The sequence below is a fragment of the Pogonomyrmex barbatus genome, unplaced genomic scaffold (assembly GCF_055798465.1).
Source record: "Pogonomyrmex barbatus isolate J1 unplaced genomic scaffold, ASM5579846v1 scaffold5, whole genome shotgun sequence".
NCBI lineage: Eukaryota > Metazoa > Arthropoda > Insecta > Hymenoptera > Formicidae > Pogonomyrmex > Pogonomyrmex barbatus.
In genome coordinates, this window is record NW_028297149.1 from 8,110,489 (window position 1) to 8,130,329 (window position 19,841).

Sequence of the window (19,841 nt, forward strand, 5' to 3'; positions counted from 1 at the left end):
TTTAAAATATCGCGTGATGAAAACAAATATTATTAATATGAGCCGTTCAATGAGATGTCACTATATCCTTGTTTTATATAGATTTTAAAAATTTTACTTATTTATGATGTATGCCATAAATTTTTATGATACAAACACGTGCACACATTATGATAAAATAGTTTTAGATATATTTTTGAGAGGTTCTATTGTTCACAAATTAAATTTTCTAAGTGACTAATGAGTCCAGAAACTTTCTTGTTTATGATAAAATAATATTAATAACAAAATAATATTAATTCTGTTACTACAATTTAAATTTACTGCTTGGATTACTTAAACTTAGTCTTTTCGTATTTGATTTTGTCTTTATTTTGTTATTTTTAATTCTGCAATTAGATGCAATAATTACGTGCATTTCTAATTGTAGCTTTGAAAATTATTGTGAGAAAATTTGTTCATGATGTAGGATTTCTTTTGAGGAAAAGTGACGAAAGGAACGAAACAAAAGAACAAGGATTAGCGAGAGTTTCATGAGCAGTCTTTGATGATTGAAAAAAATATTCTGCAATGACGCTTCGGCATCAGCCTTCTTTCTATCCGCGGCGGCCAATAGCAGAATAACATTGGTCGGCGGCGCTTTTGCCACGATGTAGATTTGTTTGCATTTAAAAATCAAATTGACCACCCTCCCTTCACCTCGCCCGTGCTCTTTCTCAGTAGGATGTGGTGTCCGACGTTGGTATGCGTTAGCTCTACTGTGATGAAACACAGAAATATTCTTCGTTTCTCTCTGCTACTCTCTTTGCCGAACAATCTTTCTTTCTTCCTCTCATTCTCTTCTTCCCTTTCCCCTCTCTCTTTCTCTTTCTCTTCGTGCTCTCAGTTGGGGACAATGCACGCCAGTTTTTGTGTCGTTTGCTTCTACGGAGACGGACGATGGATCTGCCGGCAGCTCCACTGCTTCCCCCTGTTTTCCTCCAGCCGCCCGCCCGCGGTTCTTCTCCTTCTTCTTCTTCCTCTTTCTTCGTCCGCGACATCGATCCTGCTTCTCCTTCTTTCCGCGACGTCTTCCTTGCCCTACGCCTCGCGGCTTCTCTTTTTCCTGTCTTGAGCCCCTCGCATACAATGAAACCGAAAATCTCCGCGGCACTCGGGGAATGCGGCGCATGATTACCTACATCGAAACGAAGAACCGACCGACAAGAAGAAGCGCCGTGCTTTCTCTCTGTCTCTCTCATCCTTCTTCATCTCCTCTATGTCTCTCGAAAACACTTTGATATTTCTACCTTGCGAAGCGATCTATGCAGTGCTAATCGAAACATTGTTTCGGAAAGATTTATTTCCTAAAATTATTACAGAACCATTATAAAATTCGTTTTTATAATAATTCTATTCACAATATTATATTATAAAAAAAACTATATAACATGGTAGATGTATAATTTGATAAAGATTTTTTTATTTTACAAATCTTGAATTATTTCATACAGATGTATTAAAAGCCTAGTATGAAAGCCGCATGACCGGACTGGAACAGAGCCAGACGAAATGAATCGACGAAAACATATCGTCATTCACGTCAACGATACAGATGTTGGGTGCGGCGATCAAACACGCGACATTTCCGCCATCTCGTGATCGTGAACCGTTAAGATCATAGGAGATCGAGTGGATTGATCTGTATTAGGATCATTCGAGATCGATTGAAACATCGATTGACATCGCGATTTAGAAAAAAAATTTTGCAACGTGCTTGTAATGTGACTTTGTTTTTAATCATATTAAATTTAATTTTTGTATATTAATTACATAAATATTAACATTTACTTTTTACAAAAATTTAGGTACATTATTCATTTATTACACATAATACTTTTGTTATATCTTTTAATATGTGTACATAGAATTTAATTTTCTTCTACAACAAAAAAATATTATCGCAATTATAAATACTTTTGAATGACAAGATTAACGAATCGATAAATCGATTCACTCAATGCGAGCGTTCGATGTTTGTCGTCCGTGGATACAGTAGCGCAATTATGCACTCAGCAGACTCTTACTTTACAGAAAAAGATGACGGATGCATCAATTTACGCAAAACAATCCATTTGTGCAGGAGACATGGGAGATATAAATTTCAAATTTTATCGTACCACTGGGATTTTTGTCGGAGGTTTCGTTGACTTAATTTCATATCCAATTAGATTGTACCAGATAATATCCGTGCAAAACTCCGTTTATCCGCTTTCAATTGTCAATTTTTATCTAAATAATATGCATGAAGAAGAAGATAGTTCAATATCTCTGACACTAAGATAATTAAATTATTAATTATTTATGCAAAATATTAATATTACATAAATAAATTTCAAATATATGACTGTTATATTATGTTATATTATATTATTATGTATATTATATTTTAATGAGACAAAAATATTTATATTTCCTGAATTTTATTTCAAAGTAACTTCGCTTTAGAGACAAAAAAATAATTTCATTTTAATATTAATATATATGATTTATCTAAAAATTTTTTACTTCCTTCTTAATAATTATTTCATATTTGTAATGCATATGAATACGTATTATAATATTTTTCGGTTATGTTTCCAGTTATATGAGCATAATTTTTTTGCGTAATGCATTATAACTTTTTTAAGAATAGAGCAATTATTCTTTGTCAGTGCTTAATTTATAGATTGCGTTGACTGACGGATCTACATGAAAGGTCTAAAGAATCGCTGGTCATGCTATTCGTGTTGTTTCTCTCTGTATTGTGAATTAAATGCACATTAACCCTAGAATTGCGTAACGCGCGATTACGATCAGGAGTCGCACTAATTAAAGGCGTGCAAAATGCAGTCGTTAAACAATTCATATGTATATTTAAGCAAATAGCTATCGTCTGCATCGCGTTTCGTACCAATCTCTCACGCTGGTTTTCTTTAAAAATCTATGCATGCAAATTATTTGTAAGACCGGCAATACAATTGGGAGCCGGAAAGGTGCCGGAAAGTACTTCCGTCAGATAAGAAACAAATTAATTAATTTGCAAAAATATTATAAACCAATCTTTTAGCTTCAATTTAAACGATTGGTTTAAATCGCTAATCTGCTCTGAATCGAAAGTCGATTTTCGTCTCTTTGCGGGTTATCGATTAACCAGGCAAGGCGATGAAAGAGTTCGATGAAATAATGATGGTACCAGGTCGATAAATAGTACGCCTCTGCATCCTTCTCTCGAGAATGGTGGGAGGGAGGGAGGGGTACCATGGGGCCCTTCGGGGCCCGCGCTAATGCCAGCCGAGAGAAGACAGCTATCAAAAGCCCGTATTTAAATATTATCAATGAAATTACAGTGCTCACTGCTTGCGCAGCCTGCTCGGTCATTACTGACTGGCAATTCGGGCTCTTTAATCGCCGTTGTCAATACTAATCGACATCGTCGTTATTTAATATGCTCCGTCCCATTTTTCTTTTACGGATCTGCCAAGCCACCCGTTGTTTTCGCTCTTTCCTACGTCAATTGGGAACACTCTGAATGAAACAGATTGAAAAATGCATTTAATTTCTCTTTTATATCTAATATTGTTATAAATAAATAAAATTATTGATATTTAATAAATGTACATAATTATATGATCAGAGATAAACAAATTTATTCCTTATATTACGTTATTCTGCTAATTGCAATATTGCAATATCTACTTCTAATTAATAAATTTACTTAAATTAGTATTTTCTCTATTGTATCAACTGATGGCTAGAAGAATGCTGACCCCATATTATATAACAGAAATACATAACAAAGCTACCGAATAGCGATAGCTACTATTGTTACGTATTTTCTGAATTTCCAAATCCATCGTTCGCTGGATGCACGCATAATAATTATGAGCTCGCAATTAGTAACCGGTACAGAAAATAATATCGGTGTTACTATCTGTATTAAGTGCCACTACCGGCAAACGGAGCAACGATAGAGAGGAGTGGGAATAATTAAACCACTATGATTGCTATCTAAATAATTAAAACTTAGCGTGACTCTCTGCGTGCGGCTGTATGTAATGCTCATACGCGAACAGATCGTAGATTTTGCAGGCATAATTAGGCAAGAGATATGAAATCCACGTATTTAAATTGCATTGTTGCAAGGAAGTCTTATGTCCAAATCGAAAACCTATCAATTACATTTACCTTAAAAACAACTATTTTCTTTTTAATTTTAATTTAATTTAGAATTAAGAGAATAAGCTAAGGAGAATATATATATATATATATATAAGGAAAAAAATGAGCATTTTACTCAATGATCATAATTTTACATTAAATTACTGTAAGATAAATTTAAAATATTCATAGATGGAAATTCTTGGAGATTTTAATTCTAAGAACTTATTCTTAACAATTAACAATTAACAATTACATAAATATTCTAATATACATACAATTATTTATTTATATATAAAAAAATTGTTATAAGATGGACAATCTAAAATAATTAATCAATATTATATAAATCGAAAATAAAAATTTAAGTCGAAAGAATACTTATACTTATACTTTTACAAATTTCATAATGCGATATGTGAAGCGTAAGTATTGCTCACGCAATTAATATGTAATTACAATCAATCCTAAAAATTCTTTTAGAAATTAGAGAGATTTTTGATTTTGATTTTATTGCACTTGATAATTTGCACTTTGTATTTATACTCTTATATTTGCTATACAAATTATAATTTAACAAAATTTATTGAATTATTTAGACTGACATGCTTGATATTTTTTTAATATCGCAGTAATATGCATATGTCAATGAATTAAAAATAAGTTTAAAATATATTTTAAACATCATGCATTACATCGTTATTATATTATTTTTCGTGTTATTCCTTCAAAAAGTTTATCATTGAAAATATAATTTAAATGACAAAGAGATTTTCTTTTTTGCTTGTTTCCTGTTGCGTCGAAATAGAGAAACGGGGTCAGAAGGCAGATACGTGTCGGCACTGTCAAAGAGTTTAGCTGTGAGGCACGCGAATCGCAGAGATGCGATCTGATAAGAAGCGAAACATTTCAGTGTACTGCGTTACAAGCCCCTGCTGTGTCCACGCACCTTAAAGCATCATTCTCACATGCGGCGACATAAGCAGAACCCACGTGCTCGAGATACTCTCGAGGCGGTCGCCAAAGAGATGTATTAATATTTCAGATAATAACATGACTCTTATATTCAGGAAATTAATAGCTTCTTTTTTATTTTAAAAATTAAAATTATTTTAAAATTATTTGTTTAAAAAATTGTGAAACAATCTAAATAAAATTACTACTTAACCTATGTCTTTAACTATCACCAAAAACATTTATTTATGAAATCAGTAGAGATGATCTGATTATAATAGCATATGATTTATTTCGCATATACCTGACAACGTAAATTTTTACAAGATCAAGAGAAAAGGCTTAAGTTTTAGATATTGCTGATAAAAAAATTACGTAAGCTATTTGTATTGCAAAATTTGCTTTTTTTATGTAAGTTACGTAAAAGATTTTTGCCGGATTGCGCGCTAAGTACGACTGCACCGTTATAATGTGAAACGTGAGTATATGCCTTCGAAAGTAAATAATTATTTTCAAAGGACTGTGTTACGTCTTCGAAAGTTGCATTAATTTTGCTGCACCGTTCAACGATCCCGGCGGTCACGTTCGAGCAATATCGAATAAAGACTGTGATTATATACGATAGTTGATGACGAACCTAAGCCGACGACCTATCCTGCGCCAGTCGACAGGCAGCTTCGAGCTCGAAACCAATCCGTATCGGTTCAGTTCGGGATTAATCGGTGTTTTGTTCTGCGGCGAAGTGCTTATTAAGGCCATGCTTTATTAAGCTTCACAGGCATGCAAACGCGGATGGGTCGATGAGGATAGATTTGATCACGAATGAAGTGGCCAACCATTGTATCAAGCCGAAGAATGAGGCTTATTACAAACAATTGCGATCGGCAGTAATTAAATTAATCACGCGGACAATATCTAGATTCTAAAATTGTACCGTGAAATCCTCGACTGTAAATACTCCAACATTTTTATTGCCAATTAATTTTTACACAAATTTGAATTATTTGTATTATTATTTTAATATATCAAGTAAGTTTTTAATATAAAGATTTAAATTTACAAGTTATACAATATACGTTGATAATCTCTTTGCACTGCATCAATCTTAATTTAATTTTTATCAAACAACTCAACTTAATTTTTATTGAAAAAATGAAGTTTAAGTAATTCTCAATTTCAATGGATTGCCCTGTAATATCATGCATTTGTGCGCCTTCAATTGATATCTTTCGCCATATTGACGTCCGCAGATATTACACTTATAAGGTTTCTCGCCAGTATGCGTGTAAATATGATTTGCAAGTTTTGTTTTCACACTGAAGCGTAGTTTGCAAAAATCACACTCGAATCGCTTTATGCCAGTATGTCGATATCTGTGCACTTTCAGACCCCAAGATCTTCTGTAACTCATGCCGCAATCTTCACATTTATAAGGTCTGATACCTACAAATAAAAAAAGATACAAATAAAAAAAATGATTATACAAAGCTGTTTATGACTATTTCTTGTATTCGCAATATTCAAAAAAAGTTTAGGCATTCCAAATTTTATAACATAACATGAGAATTTGATTAAACAATTGAATTTACATAAACGTTTATAAACATTTCAATGAAATATTTAAGAAGGGTGATTTATGATTGTGATTTAGATCTTGAGACTTATTTCTTTTTAATTTACATATATATATATATAAATTCAATAGATTTTATTTTTGCAACTACAACTATAACTATGAATGGATTTATGACGCAGTTAATCAATCCAGAATTTATATAAAATTCCAGAATTTCCCTTTTAATACATTAAATTGATAATATTAATTAAAAATCTTATCGAAATTACGTACGTATATATATATAAAGAAATAATTAATAGACACTAAAATCTGTAATCTGCCACTGTAAATTGCTGATTTTAAATACTTTTATAATTAAATTTAATTTGAAAGACACATGTCGTAATGTATTCTCACATGCAAACTTTTTTTTGATTTCGTATTCTTCCGTTTCTTTCCTCACATTTTATAAGTTAAAAAAAATCTCAATAAAAAAATATTTATTTATATTTTTATATAAATATTTATGTAATATGTATTCTTTAATATTGCGCGTGCGTACATATACATGAATAAATACATATCATCCAACAAAAAATAATTACCAATTTATCTATATGCAAAATATAAATCGCTCAGAGAGAAATACAATATTAATAACCGTAATATCTTTCGAAGCGGCAGAAGAATGTATTTTTTAAGTAACAAGCTGATTCGCGGCGAAGAGAGGAGTTTACTTCTTCATACGTTCACCCCGGTTAGACAGAGGTTAATTAAAAGTCCGGAATACATTTCCGCCGCGGAATGCCCAGGTCGCGCGAGAAGCGCGAACATGTTTAAGAACATTAAAAAATGCGTTTATGCATGATCATTTGTACACGTTGCGATCCAAGCTTCCGATTATCTCGAAAAATTCTTTTGTCCGCGGCGATCATTTCGCAGAGTAAACGCTTCGTTGGATTTATATGAGAAGTTAATGGTTCTGCGATCTCGATGTACGATGAAGAAAGAAAGGGAAGAGGGAGGTGGCAGAGGGGGAGGGGAAATAACAAAGATATAAATAGCGCGATCTCGTGCAGCAGAACGACCTAATCAGGCGGTAGACACCTTCAGCTTCCTCCGCCGGGCGCAAAGAAGTTGTGAGAATATTCACAAGCTCACCGTAATGCGCAAGTATGTGGTGTTTCAGTGCGCCTTTCAGATGGAAACGATGCTTGCAGATGTCGCACTCGAATTTTCTCACGCCCGTGTGCGTCAGTTTGTGCGTCTTCAGCACCGACGATCTCTTGAACTTTGCTGGGCAGAGATCGCACGCGAATGGCAAGTCCGCGGTATGGACGATCATATGGGTCCGGAGACTACTAGGCTTCGAGAAACTCTTGCCACAGATCGCGCATTTATGGGATCTTGCGTTGATGTGCATTAATTTATGATCGCGTAGCGATTGATAACGTAGCAATTTTTTCTTGCAGATGGGACACTCGAATACTCTTCTGTCGAAGTGCGCTTCAGTTTGATGTTTCTTCAATGTTTGTTTTGTCTGTAAAAAAAAAAAAAAAAACCATGTCTAGTTTGTCATCCGGAAAACAATTTTTTAAATAACACCTGAAAACTATATAAGATATTTAAAAAATGTACGAAAGACATCTGATCTTTTGCAAATTTTTTAGACGATTTCGTTAAACGTTCTATAAACCTTTTATGTTACTTAAGTCACTTTTTGATAGATTATTCGACAGATTAGATAGATTGATTGTACTTTTGCATGCAGAGTATTTCAGTAAGCATTCATTAGTCTGAATACAAAGTAAGCGCGTCAATTTGTGCAGCAAAGAGTTCGAAAAGATCTGATATTAAGATCATTATATCTACGAATGGTTATTAGCATTAACTACCTGAAATTGGAGCTCGCATTGTCTGCACGCGAAAGACTTCGGAATAAAATGCATATGCAGGTGATTCTTTAAGGTTGACGATCTTGATGGAAATGGTAATTGCATTATTAGTAACAAGTATTATAGCGATGAAGGCCATTTCAGGCCATAAAGAAACAACAATTGGAGAATGAGTTTCAAATAGTAATAATATATGTTTTTAATATTTCTTTAATAAAAGAAACAATACTAAATGTATATATTACATATATATTTTTTTTCTTCAAATTTGAATTTGTAATTTGGATTGTATCTAATTCATGCAAAATAAATAATGTGCAAATTATATTTTATTATACATATTTTACACATTTGCATGTAATTTTTTCTCATAAACAACACTAAGCTAAAATAAGAATTTTCTGTCTATTATTTGGATACCGTCCGTACTTAGAGAATTGCTTCCAGCAAAATCCACATTGAAAAAGTTTCCCATGGTTTTGTCCAATCATGTGAGTCTTGAACTCGACCTCGTTCGGAAATTCGATCCTGCAGACGTTGCACATTAAAAGCTTCCCTCTTGTCAGTGCCACGATGTATTCCTTTAAGTTAGTGTACTTGTCCATTTGTCTCTGAGAAAGTGAAACGCTTGCATTTCTTTGACAGTCCGATTCTTGGCTTTGTTCGGAATTTTCATGCCGTGATACTTCTTCCAATGGTTTGTTCTTGACATGCTGTTCTATATCTAACTCATCGTTGACCGAAAAATTTTCGATCTCATCCAGAATCTCTCTTTTTATTTTAATCTTTAAAAAAAGAAACAATGATTAATAATACAAACGATCGGCGTATGAAATTACAATATATAACGAGATTTTGTTTAAACTTTTTTAATATTTTTTACTTTGTGTTAATGTAACAATCAAAATATTCATGTTTATATTTTTGCAAGCTAGAATTTCTCACGTATTTAATTTATTACAGCCATTATATAATCTTATTTATTCTGTACAAATAACTAATATATAATATATAATAATAACAAATAATTAATTTAAATATGAAATAGGAATTAAAAGAACTGACTATATATGTGTAAAACATTATAATATTTTTATAACCTAAAGATAAATATATATTCATTGAAGACATACTTCACGACACGTCTTGCAAGGCTTATTGCTACCGATAATCTCTAGATCTTCCGTGTTGAATATCGCTTGATTCTGCGGAGAATGATTGCTGATAGCGAAACTCTTACCCTCCATAATTCTTGCGAAGGATATGCATCATTAGAAAGATTGTAAAACTATCAAAGGAAAATGTTACCCGATAACATAAAACTGATAAAATAATCGAGCATCGAATACGTATATTTCTTCCTCTACATTTTTGAATATCACTTATTAAAATAGTCTAAAATAATTTTTAAGATATTTCCAAAAAAGTGTTCATGTAAAATATAAAATATCCGTTATAAGAAACAAAAGCGTTTCTTCATAGTAGTTGAAGTATTTTAATAACAATGAATTTTAATTATTTTTTTTAATTAATATTGTAAGATTTGCAAAAATAATAAGCGTGAAAATAATATTACAATTTCTAGACACGTCTGAGTTTTGAATTTATTATTATGTCTACTTTTAGAATGATACCAAATATAGCCTTGATAATTACCTCTATGAGTATATAAATACGCCAAAATGTTCGCAAGGTTGTTTGAGAAACGACGAGACGCGAAGAGGAAATATACCACGCGGCAAGTTTATCACTTTATCCTAATTGGTCGGTTTCGGCACTAATTTATTCGTATTATTAATCCAATTACGCGCAGGGATCCAATTATAAAATCAGTACGCCATTAAGTTATCTATTCCTTCTTTCCAGATGTAACTATGTTAAGACCGAGGCGGATTAATTACAAAAGTTGTTAGAGAATCTGGCATGATATTTTATTACCGCGTGAATAATGAGTGTAATTGCAGCGAAGCGTAATTTATATTGCAGTCAAAGTAAATATGTATAAGCCGAATGAGGTAATCACGAGGGTATATCGTTGGTTTTGATTTAACGAATGGTCGGGAAGAGATGCGAAGATATATCCGTATACCGCGTATTATCAAATATCGTGAGATTATCGACAGTCTGCAAAGCTATAAGAAATTATTTTAATATTTGTAGAATGACACGCCAACCTTCTAATTAAGATAGAAAATATAGCAGGAAGATAAGATATACAGAGTATTGAGATTCGTCACGGAATCATAGTGAAATATTCTTAATTGTATTCGTACTGAGAAATACATAAAAGTAAGCAGCATCGACCATTCCGAGTTTTATTCAATGTAATTAGCGGCTATTGCCGTTTGCATAAAACAGTGCAATTGAATAAGATTAGAGGAAATGAGTTGCGCGTATTCCGTATACTCGGAAAACCTAAGAAGGAAGTATCGCGCTCCGAATAATTCTTACAGGCATAGGAAATGGTTTATTTATGATCCCTCCGCCTACACTATTTATATGCGCGTTTTTATCCGCAATTAAACAATTATATTTTCAATGAAGTTCTAGTTATGAAATATTTTTATATGTAAATGGAGTATGTAATCGTAATCGTTTTAAATTAATATATATATATATATATATGGGTATAACTGTAATTAATTTAAAACGATTACATACTCCATTTACATATATATATATATATATATATTAAGAATGGCATAAAACGTTGTTATAAATTAATTAATTAATTCTAATTACAGCAAAAGAGAAATAATTAAAAAAATATTTTTAAGTTATTTTACCTTTATGGAAAATGTTACAAATAGAAAACGTAAAAAAAGAGCGATAATGCAATATTGATTTATACATGATCAATAATTATTGGAAAAATTCTGCGAGATAATTTAACATAAAAACCGCCATGTCATTTCTTTTCCAAGTTCAAACATAAAGTTTTGAACTTTATTGAAATTTCTTCTTGAAATTTGATCAGAAGAAGATAAAAAATTGTAATAATTTTTACTTTTTATTAATTTAAATCTACAATATTTAAAAGAATTTAAATTTTGTCAAATTATTAATTTTACAAAGAGTGATAGCTTTTATCTATGTGAAATAAAATTATTTGGTGATTCTAATCTTTAACAAAGATCTTATTTTACATACATCGAATATAGAATAAATCCAAATTATAAATCAGCTACATAAGTCTCGTAATCTGTACCAGCTATCAAGAATAAAAATAGATTCGTGCAGATTTCTCACTTTCGTCGTCAGTTATTTTCTCTCTCAATCTCACCAGCGTTCTCATTGTCGCGGGCATGAACGAGAAATTCAGTGGAAAATCTCTCAAGCGGTCAGACATGATTTCTCGCCATCGACACATAGAAACTTAGCATTATTAGATTCCGTATTGTTAGACTGTGCATTCAACACTACGAGGTAACTACGAAGCTATCCTCGCATATTTGACGCATTGTGACGTGATATCATGTAATCATAATTTTATTGCAAGACATCCTATTGCTACTCCACTACGTTATGAGAAAATTGAGAGAAATTTCATTTTTTTTTACGTCGAACTAATAAAAAGAATAATTTAAAACTACTCGTACACGTATTATATATATAAAAATGATTAGCAAATATAAGCATTAACCGAGCAGTTATTAAATCCTGAACAGCTTGTTCTATCACATTTTTCTCAAGATGAAGTTGTTTTTTTCGTCGATAAACGGTTCTTGTCGTATGAACAATTCGTTTCGCTGTGGACATTTCTTCAGCGCGCATTACGAATTGTTGCATTATTAAAGCGGCCTGCTTTTCCGCGGCTTTCCCACAGCGATTTCCTGCCGTTTAACTTCTTGATTGTGGCTTTGCATCTCCACGTGTCCTGCCTGACGACGACGTCGCGCACGCGTCGCAAAAAGCATCGATACTCCTCTCGAGAACGGTCCCTGTCGATCGTGCAAATAAATCCGCGACGGCACATGATGTGCGCTCGCTTACGGGCTGATGCATTATTTCATGGAACTGCGGCAGACCTGTGCGTCTGAACTCGCCGTGACGGTGAGACAAGAGAGAAAGAGAGAAACGGACGGGGCGCACGAGCGAACGGGCGCGTGTGGGAAACTCCGTCGGATGCATTATGTATTTATCGCTTTACTTACTTAATTGGGAATTACTTTGCCATTCGTAATGACTTTCAACGTATATCGCGCGCTATCTTAGGAATGCCATATCCCTGATTTATCGCCTGGACCTCGTTTTTCTCGGGTCATTTTGTTCGCTAACGTGCTACCTCCTTCGGCGAGTGTTCGCGACCGTCATCGACAACGAGCCTGACTCGCGTCACGAGTCCATTGACCTTCCTGAACCCCGAATTGTAGTCAGAGTGTAAACTGAGAGACAACATTCCTTCAAAAGAATTGTTGCCGATATGAAGAAAAGGATTAGCCTTACGTTTTAAAATCTTATTATTCTCAATACACGCCTATTTCTTAATAACGCGCAGAATGTTGCTTTAAATATGCTAAATTTGCAAATAAGGATTCGTAGAGATATTAAGATTATTATTTAAGAGATACATATCTCCGATACACATCTAATTAAACGAAACGATACTTTGCAGTATAAAGCATTGCTAGAACAATCCAGTCTATATTAGATTTACAAATTAAATATTGCTATTATTTCAACGCTTAGATATTTTCAAATATATAAATCAAATCATTTGTCAGAATTCAATTTCTCATTCGTGACGGATGCACTTGTATAACAGTATATTCGCGCTCGCATAAGTTGCCGTGCGGATAATATTGGGAAATTGAATACGCGGCACGTATCTAGCATTAATGAACTAATTATAGCGAGGATATCCAGGCGGTGTCTGAGAGCGGCGCCTTCAGCCGATATCGTCGAGGCCAAAGAAATCGTATTTATTTTTTCATGCAATCATTTCGCTAATTGCCTCTCGCGTTATGCCAGCGTGCATGAGAAGATGCAATAAATATTCGTGATTAATTAAGAATTCGAGATATGCGGGCGTTCCATAAGAGAGACGAAGAAAGAAAAAAAGAGAATGCGTTTATGGGTTCTCCTAATTGGACGCATCGTACTGCCGTTTTGCGTCTCGGACAATCTTTCTTGACGTTTAAGGAATTTCGTTACTGTACGCACGTCTGGATATCGCACGTTTGAAAAAGATACAATACATAACAAATACTATCGTTTTTTTGTTTAAGAACGATTATAATTTTTATTCATCATATTTTTTTTTAATCATTGTAATATATAGATATTCTAACATTCAAGGTTGAGTTTATATAATTTGCAACTCGAAAATAAAATTGTTTTTTTTTGTATTTTTTAATATAAAATATGCATAATCTTGTTTAATTGGCTATCATCTGATATCAAGTGATAACCAATTAAAAAATAATGTAATTACATATATTACAAAATTAAAATGTATCACAATAAGAAGAGAATTAAAAATTAATTATTAATTTTTTAAAGTGTTATGCTTATACATTCATAAAATCACAGGTGTGTTAATAAGAATAATTAATTGAAAACAAACATTTAATTTATATTTCAAAGTTCGTATTTCATCGTTCAGTTCAATATAAACAAAGATAAAACAGATGAGATAGTTATTATTGACGAAGTAAAGAATGTATATAATATATTAAACGTAATGAAAAATATATAATAATCGCAAGATAATTCGTTTTTTTATTAAAAATTATCTGCTATTATTCTTTATATATTAGAATGATTAATGACAGCATATTAAAAAACTTTAAAAAAATTCATTTTTCTTATCCGATTAATGAAATTAAATAAACAACATAAGCAATATATATATATATATACATTAAAATTGAATGAATTCTTACACATCTACATTATATATGAATACACATGAATACTTTCTTATTTCTTATAAGATTAGAACAATAATTTGTTATCGCTATTATCGCTATTATATCTAGATAATTCAGTTGCGTCATAATAATCAATTCTTAATCCATTACTCGTAATTGCACTATATTATATTTATTCATCAATCAGATAAACGTTGTTTCTTGAAAACAAGGTTATGCATATTTTATATTAAAAAATACAAAAAAAAACAATTTTATTTTCAAGTTGCAAATTATATAAACTCAATCTTGAATGTTAGAATATCTATATATTAAATAAAAGCATCCTAAATTAATATAAAATTAAATTTTAATTTTAATAAAAATTAGTTTTTCCTTCCTCTCTCTCTCTCTCTCTCTCTCTCTCTCTCTCTCTCTCTCTTTGTAAATGCAAATCTATTGCAGAAAGAATTATGAAGACCCATTAAATCATCGAAAAGAACGAACTGTGCGATGAAAAGCGCAATATATCTCCTGCGAAAAATGGTTTTCTCGAGCGTACGCAGATATGTTGAAAAAGATGGTCTGCCAGAAGATCCGGAATTTTCTTGATGGCATCGATAAATCAGCTCTCGTGCGATTCGCCGCTTGACGACACAATGAGAGCCGAGAAAACTGTTCCGCGCCATGACAGGGTATGTCATTACTGCATTACTTATAAAGCTCCTTCGCGGCTACGCACGCCGCATACGAATGAAATCGCATCGCGATCGCGCGGCAGCTATTACAAAACCTATGGAAAAAGCGACCTACCCGGCACGTCACGTATGCAAGGATACGACCACGAGAGTCCGGCTGTTGCAGCTCTTAATCGAGCATTAACATGCACGTTGAATATTGATCGATCGATCCGTGGAAAATACTTATTTCTTTCGCACTTGGAATCCGCTTGCATTTTCGTCATCAAGAACATTGCGGATGTTGTCGAAGAAGACAGATCATATCGAAGTCACATGTTTTAATCGAAGCTACTGTATATTCATAAACCATTCTCTAGCGACAAACAAGTCAATGATGCAGCTATTGAAAAAATTTAAAGCAAAAATCCGTCCAAGTCAATAATAATTTTCTTGTATATCCTGATGTAAGAAATTCAAAGAATTTCAAAGTTTTATCCTAAAATAAAAAAAAAACATGTCTTTATCATATTGCATTATTAGAAATATATTTTGCATAAGAATTGCAGACAGGACTATTGAAGAACTCTCGTGCTCTCTTGAGTGACACCTTGGGATGTATCGAGAAATCCCAACGAAGTGGCGATGTCGTCGTCGCCCCGGCCGACACCTATCCCATAAATAATCTCGACATCGAAATTCGTTTGACGGATCCATCGATCGGCAATGAGTTTTTCCCCCACCTGTTTCTCTGTTCTTCCTATCCGCGTCTCCAGCATGCCGATGATGGCGGTGTGTCGATGTTGGTACATGGCGAGTGTAGCTGTCGTCGCGGTAGCATCCCATCGGACAGGTTATAGACGCCCTTCGATGCCCGGCAAACACGTCGTTTCTTCACAAGCGAGAGAAAGCCGAGCCGCCGATCCCATCCGTAATGCTCACATGTCCGCGAACTCGACTAGCGGGCACCCGAGGGGTTGAAACCCCGCCAAGAGGAGGAAGCGAATCGGCGACCCGGCGAGGTCGAAGACGGGTTAAACGGGCCATCATACCATTGTTTCCGCCGCCAAACACGTATAACATCCGGACCAAACCCCTTCGACCACCCGCTCTCCTCAGCTCGAGGAGAAACAAAACGTCTCAAGAAACAAAACGATTCGGAAAAATATGAGTTCTCGTGTATTGGCGAGCAATAACCATTTGATAGATACACACAGTGTCGTAGAACTCGCATTACCGAGGAGCTGATAATTCAGTTTACATTAAATCAAGATATCAATAATTTTTGAACTAAATATTTAATAACGAAGCATCGAGATAGATTGAAATTTTCACAGAAACATACAACAAAGATTCATTTGGAAAAAGGATTTATGATTAAAAAGATGTTTGTTTAATATAAAACCTAATATACAACTAAAGAAGACAAAAAAGAATTCTGGTGTGTATATATAAAAATTCTGAGTATATATAAAAATAATCTCGAAAGAGATATCAAAAATATCACACATGTTGGAAATTTACGATGAAAGAAACTCGCTATATGGACGTATTTCTGAATTGATAACTTTTTTGACGATATCGCGGTAAATTTTGGGATGTATCCAATATAAATTGTTTCTACAGCGTAATAATATGTATAAAGAAAAATACAGATTGAAGAAATTATCTAAAATTAAACATGATTGAAATTATTGATATTAAACACACATTTTTAGCTAATTGATATATCCATAATCCAAGCTGTAATTATTTTATACTTTTTTCTTTCTCTTTTGAAAACTGTTTAATTATTGATAATAATTATGAGAAAAAGAGTTATACTATTTAAAGTTATGATAGTAATTTTTTGTATATAGGAAAAAATATTGTGGAAAATTTTCTTTGAGAAAAGATGATAAAAATTTAAAGTAGATTTTAAAAAATGTTTAGATAAGAAATATGCGTGTGATACTTGATTATTAAGATTAATTTTATTATTTAATACAAATGTAATCTAATCATTGTGAAGAGATATTCTTGATAAGCGTATTCAACATTTTATGATATTTTGCAATCAATTGAATTAAATTTATCATTATGGATAAGATAATTGTCAAAAAATATTAAGATTGCACTATTAAGATTGTGACATTCGTCATTGTCATGACAAGCATATGATGTAAAACGAATGTGTCAGAAAGTAATATAATATTTAAAATCTTACAATATTTTTATAGAATGCCCATCTTTTCGTCTCAGGTTTTTTTATATTTTGACATATTCGAATCTATTTTGTAAACTAGTTTTTCTTTTACGCCTATGCGTCAATTATAAAAGTAGGACTCTTTTTACATCCTATCATAAAGGAAAGGGACTACATAACTATAATTTTATGATGCGTTCATTAATTTAAATTCAGACATCAGCATCAAATGATGTATATGCACAAAAAATGGAGCAAATACTCTCTTTAATCATTCTGGCATGTATCATCTTACATATTTATAGCGGCTTTAACGAGCGCCGTTACTAAATGCAAGGAATCCGCGATCGACAACATGAAACCGATATCTGTTCTCGCCATGAAGATGAAAAAAGTATCACAATGCGTCATCTATGACATCTACGTCGGAATATTTCCTTGTGGAATGTTTTACTTGATAGAAATTTATCATCCATTTTGAAACTCGTTAAGGAATATTTTAAAAAAGGAATTTTATAAAGAGAAAGCTTGTTTGATAATTAATATTAAAATAGAAAGAATATTTATATTTTTTGAAATCTAGTTTTTCTTATGTAGTTATTTAGGATTACTTCATATTCAATTCAGTAATTATTAGCGTACAAATTGCGCCATAAGAGATATCAGATTTCTAGAAATAAAAATTGCAGACTTTCCGCTTTTCCATGCTTTCGCGTGAGTAATTTTTATTCCCCGCGGTAATGCAAATCTCAAACTTACTCCTCTCGCATTTGTTCCTCTTCCACACTTTCTATTACTTTCTATCGTGTTGAGGATCTTTCGCGCGCACCGCCGGGCAGATATACCGGCGTTAAATAATTTCTGCGCGAGGACGGAAAGTACTTTAAGCCGGCGCTATCTACGGACTGCGCCAACAAAAGGACGAGAAGGAATCGTTCGACAAGAAACCGATGAAGGGTTTATCTTAATCCACGGTTCACCGAGCAGACGAGCTCCTCGCCAATACCCCTGGGCCACCCCTTTCATCGTTTATGCCCACCCTCTCGCGCGTAACCGATCACACTTCGCTTGTTTTACTAGATATTTTTTGTTATCTGGACCACTTATAATCGTGGCCGTGTTTGCAACGTGGATACCAATCGCCGCCCTATCAGAAGCTTCTATAATCTCAATGTTTTTATTTGAATCGATCGTTTCTTTCTTCCGCCTATTTTCTAAAAAGTTATAATACATTTCGATTGTATTCAAGATATATTTATCACTACCGTACTTCAATACTTCTCGAAAACTTCAATATGTTATTCTTAAAAATTTAAGACGTCAAGAAACATTTTAAGTAATTAAAACGACATTGCGGGCGCAATAACTATGCTCCCGAGATCCCGTGGAAAAAAGAAATCTGCTTAAACGTTTTGTGTCAAAGCACTTCCGGAGCACCACCTTCGATTCTGCATTCTGAGTAAAAACACTTAACGAAGTTATTGGCGGCCGTCTTCGACCGGCCGCAGGATACAAAAACGCGAAACGCGTCGGTAAGCGACGAAGAAACGAACGATGGCGGCTCGAAGTAGAACGAACCGGCCAGTTGGCCGATAGTCTCGTGCAATCGTTTTCCCAGAACGTTACCATTTCACACTCGCGGGTGGCAGAGGCGTTGCGATAAAAGTCCAGGAGAGAGGGAAAGTCTGACGAATCGATTCGAAAGGATGTCATCATAGTCGAGATTGTGGATGGGCGCGAACACCTGTAACACCGTGTTCATGGCGTCACGTGCCCGGGTGTTGCCGTGACGAAAGTCCCGATGATCGTGCAAAAACCGGCACGGGATAAAAAGCCGATCGGGCTCGCGCTGTTCGGAAGCCTGGGGGGTTCCCCGCCAGTGAGCGCGCTATGAGAAACATTAAAGCGAGAATTTGTCGTTAGGTCGTGAGATTTGCGGTTAGATGGATGCGCAATCCGATTCTGTTCTTGCTTCGGTGATTCTTAGTCAATCATCTATCGCTTTTCTCATCGTCGTAGCGTAAATCGATTATAATTCGCTCGCTATTTTATTTCCACGTGAAGCAATATCGTTACGCCAGAGGATAGAATTACCAGTATTTACAATTACCAGTAATTACAATATTTAACTCCTAGCTCACTCTACGATCGACGAGTTTCTGTCAATCGAGAATCGAGAAGTGTCCCATCGGCCTGGCCGTGCGATCAGAGAATGTTCAACGGTGTACACGTTAAGTACGCCCGGGATCGGACAACCGTGCGCGCACTTGGTTCTCTCGATCAGATACATAGTCAGCATGACTCCGCGATCCGCGCCCTCGACCACCGACGGTGTCCCGCTGACTATTTATCTTGTTACATCGAAGTGATCCGATTCTAACAGGAGATCAATGACGGCCGCCGACCACCGCGACTACCCGGCTTCTTGTTGCGTGCGTCTCCTCGCGGAAATGTAACGACGATACGAGCAGCTTCGGCATATGAATTGAAAAGCAGTCGTCGTCTCGTATTTCCTGCAACGAAATAGAATGCGTTATTTAATTATGCAATCTAAATGCTAAA

At 34.0% G+C, this 19,841-nt stretch overlaps 1 protein-coding gene across 1 annotated transcript in view; it reads right to left on the reverse strand.

Annotated features, from left to right (window-relative positions):
- Positions 1-1,424: 1,424 nt before the first annotated feature.
- LOC105427206 (uncharacterized) overlaps positions 1,425-19,841 on the reverse strand; it is a 67,568-nt gene continuing 49,151 nt past the window's right edge. The window contains exons 6-10 of the mRNA XM_089081790.1: positions 9,699-19,792; positions 8,995-9,356; positions 8,566-8,647; positions 7,832-8,210; positions 1,425-6,555 (exon numbers count right to left, since the gene is read on the reverse strand). Coding sequence (XP_088937916.1) covers positions 6,272-6,555; positions 7,832-8,210; positions 8,566-8,647; positions 8,995-9,356; positions 9,699-9,812 — 1,221 coding nt within the window. The 5' untranslated portion in view covers positions 9,813-19,792 and the 3' untranslated portion in view covers positions 1,425-6,271. The remainder of the gene's footprint in view (positions 6,556-7,831; positions 8,211-8,565; positions 8,648-8,994; positions 9,357-9,698; positions 19,793-19,841) is intronic.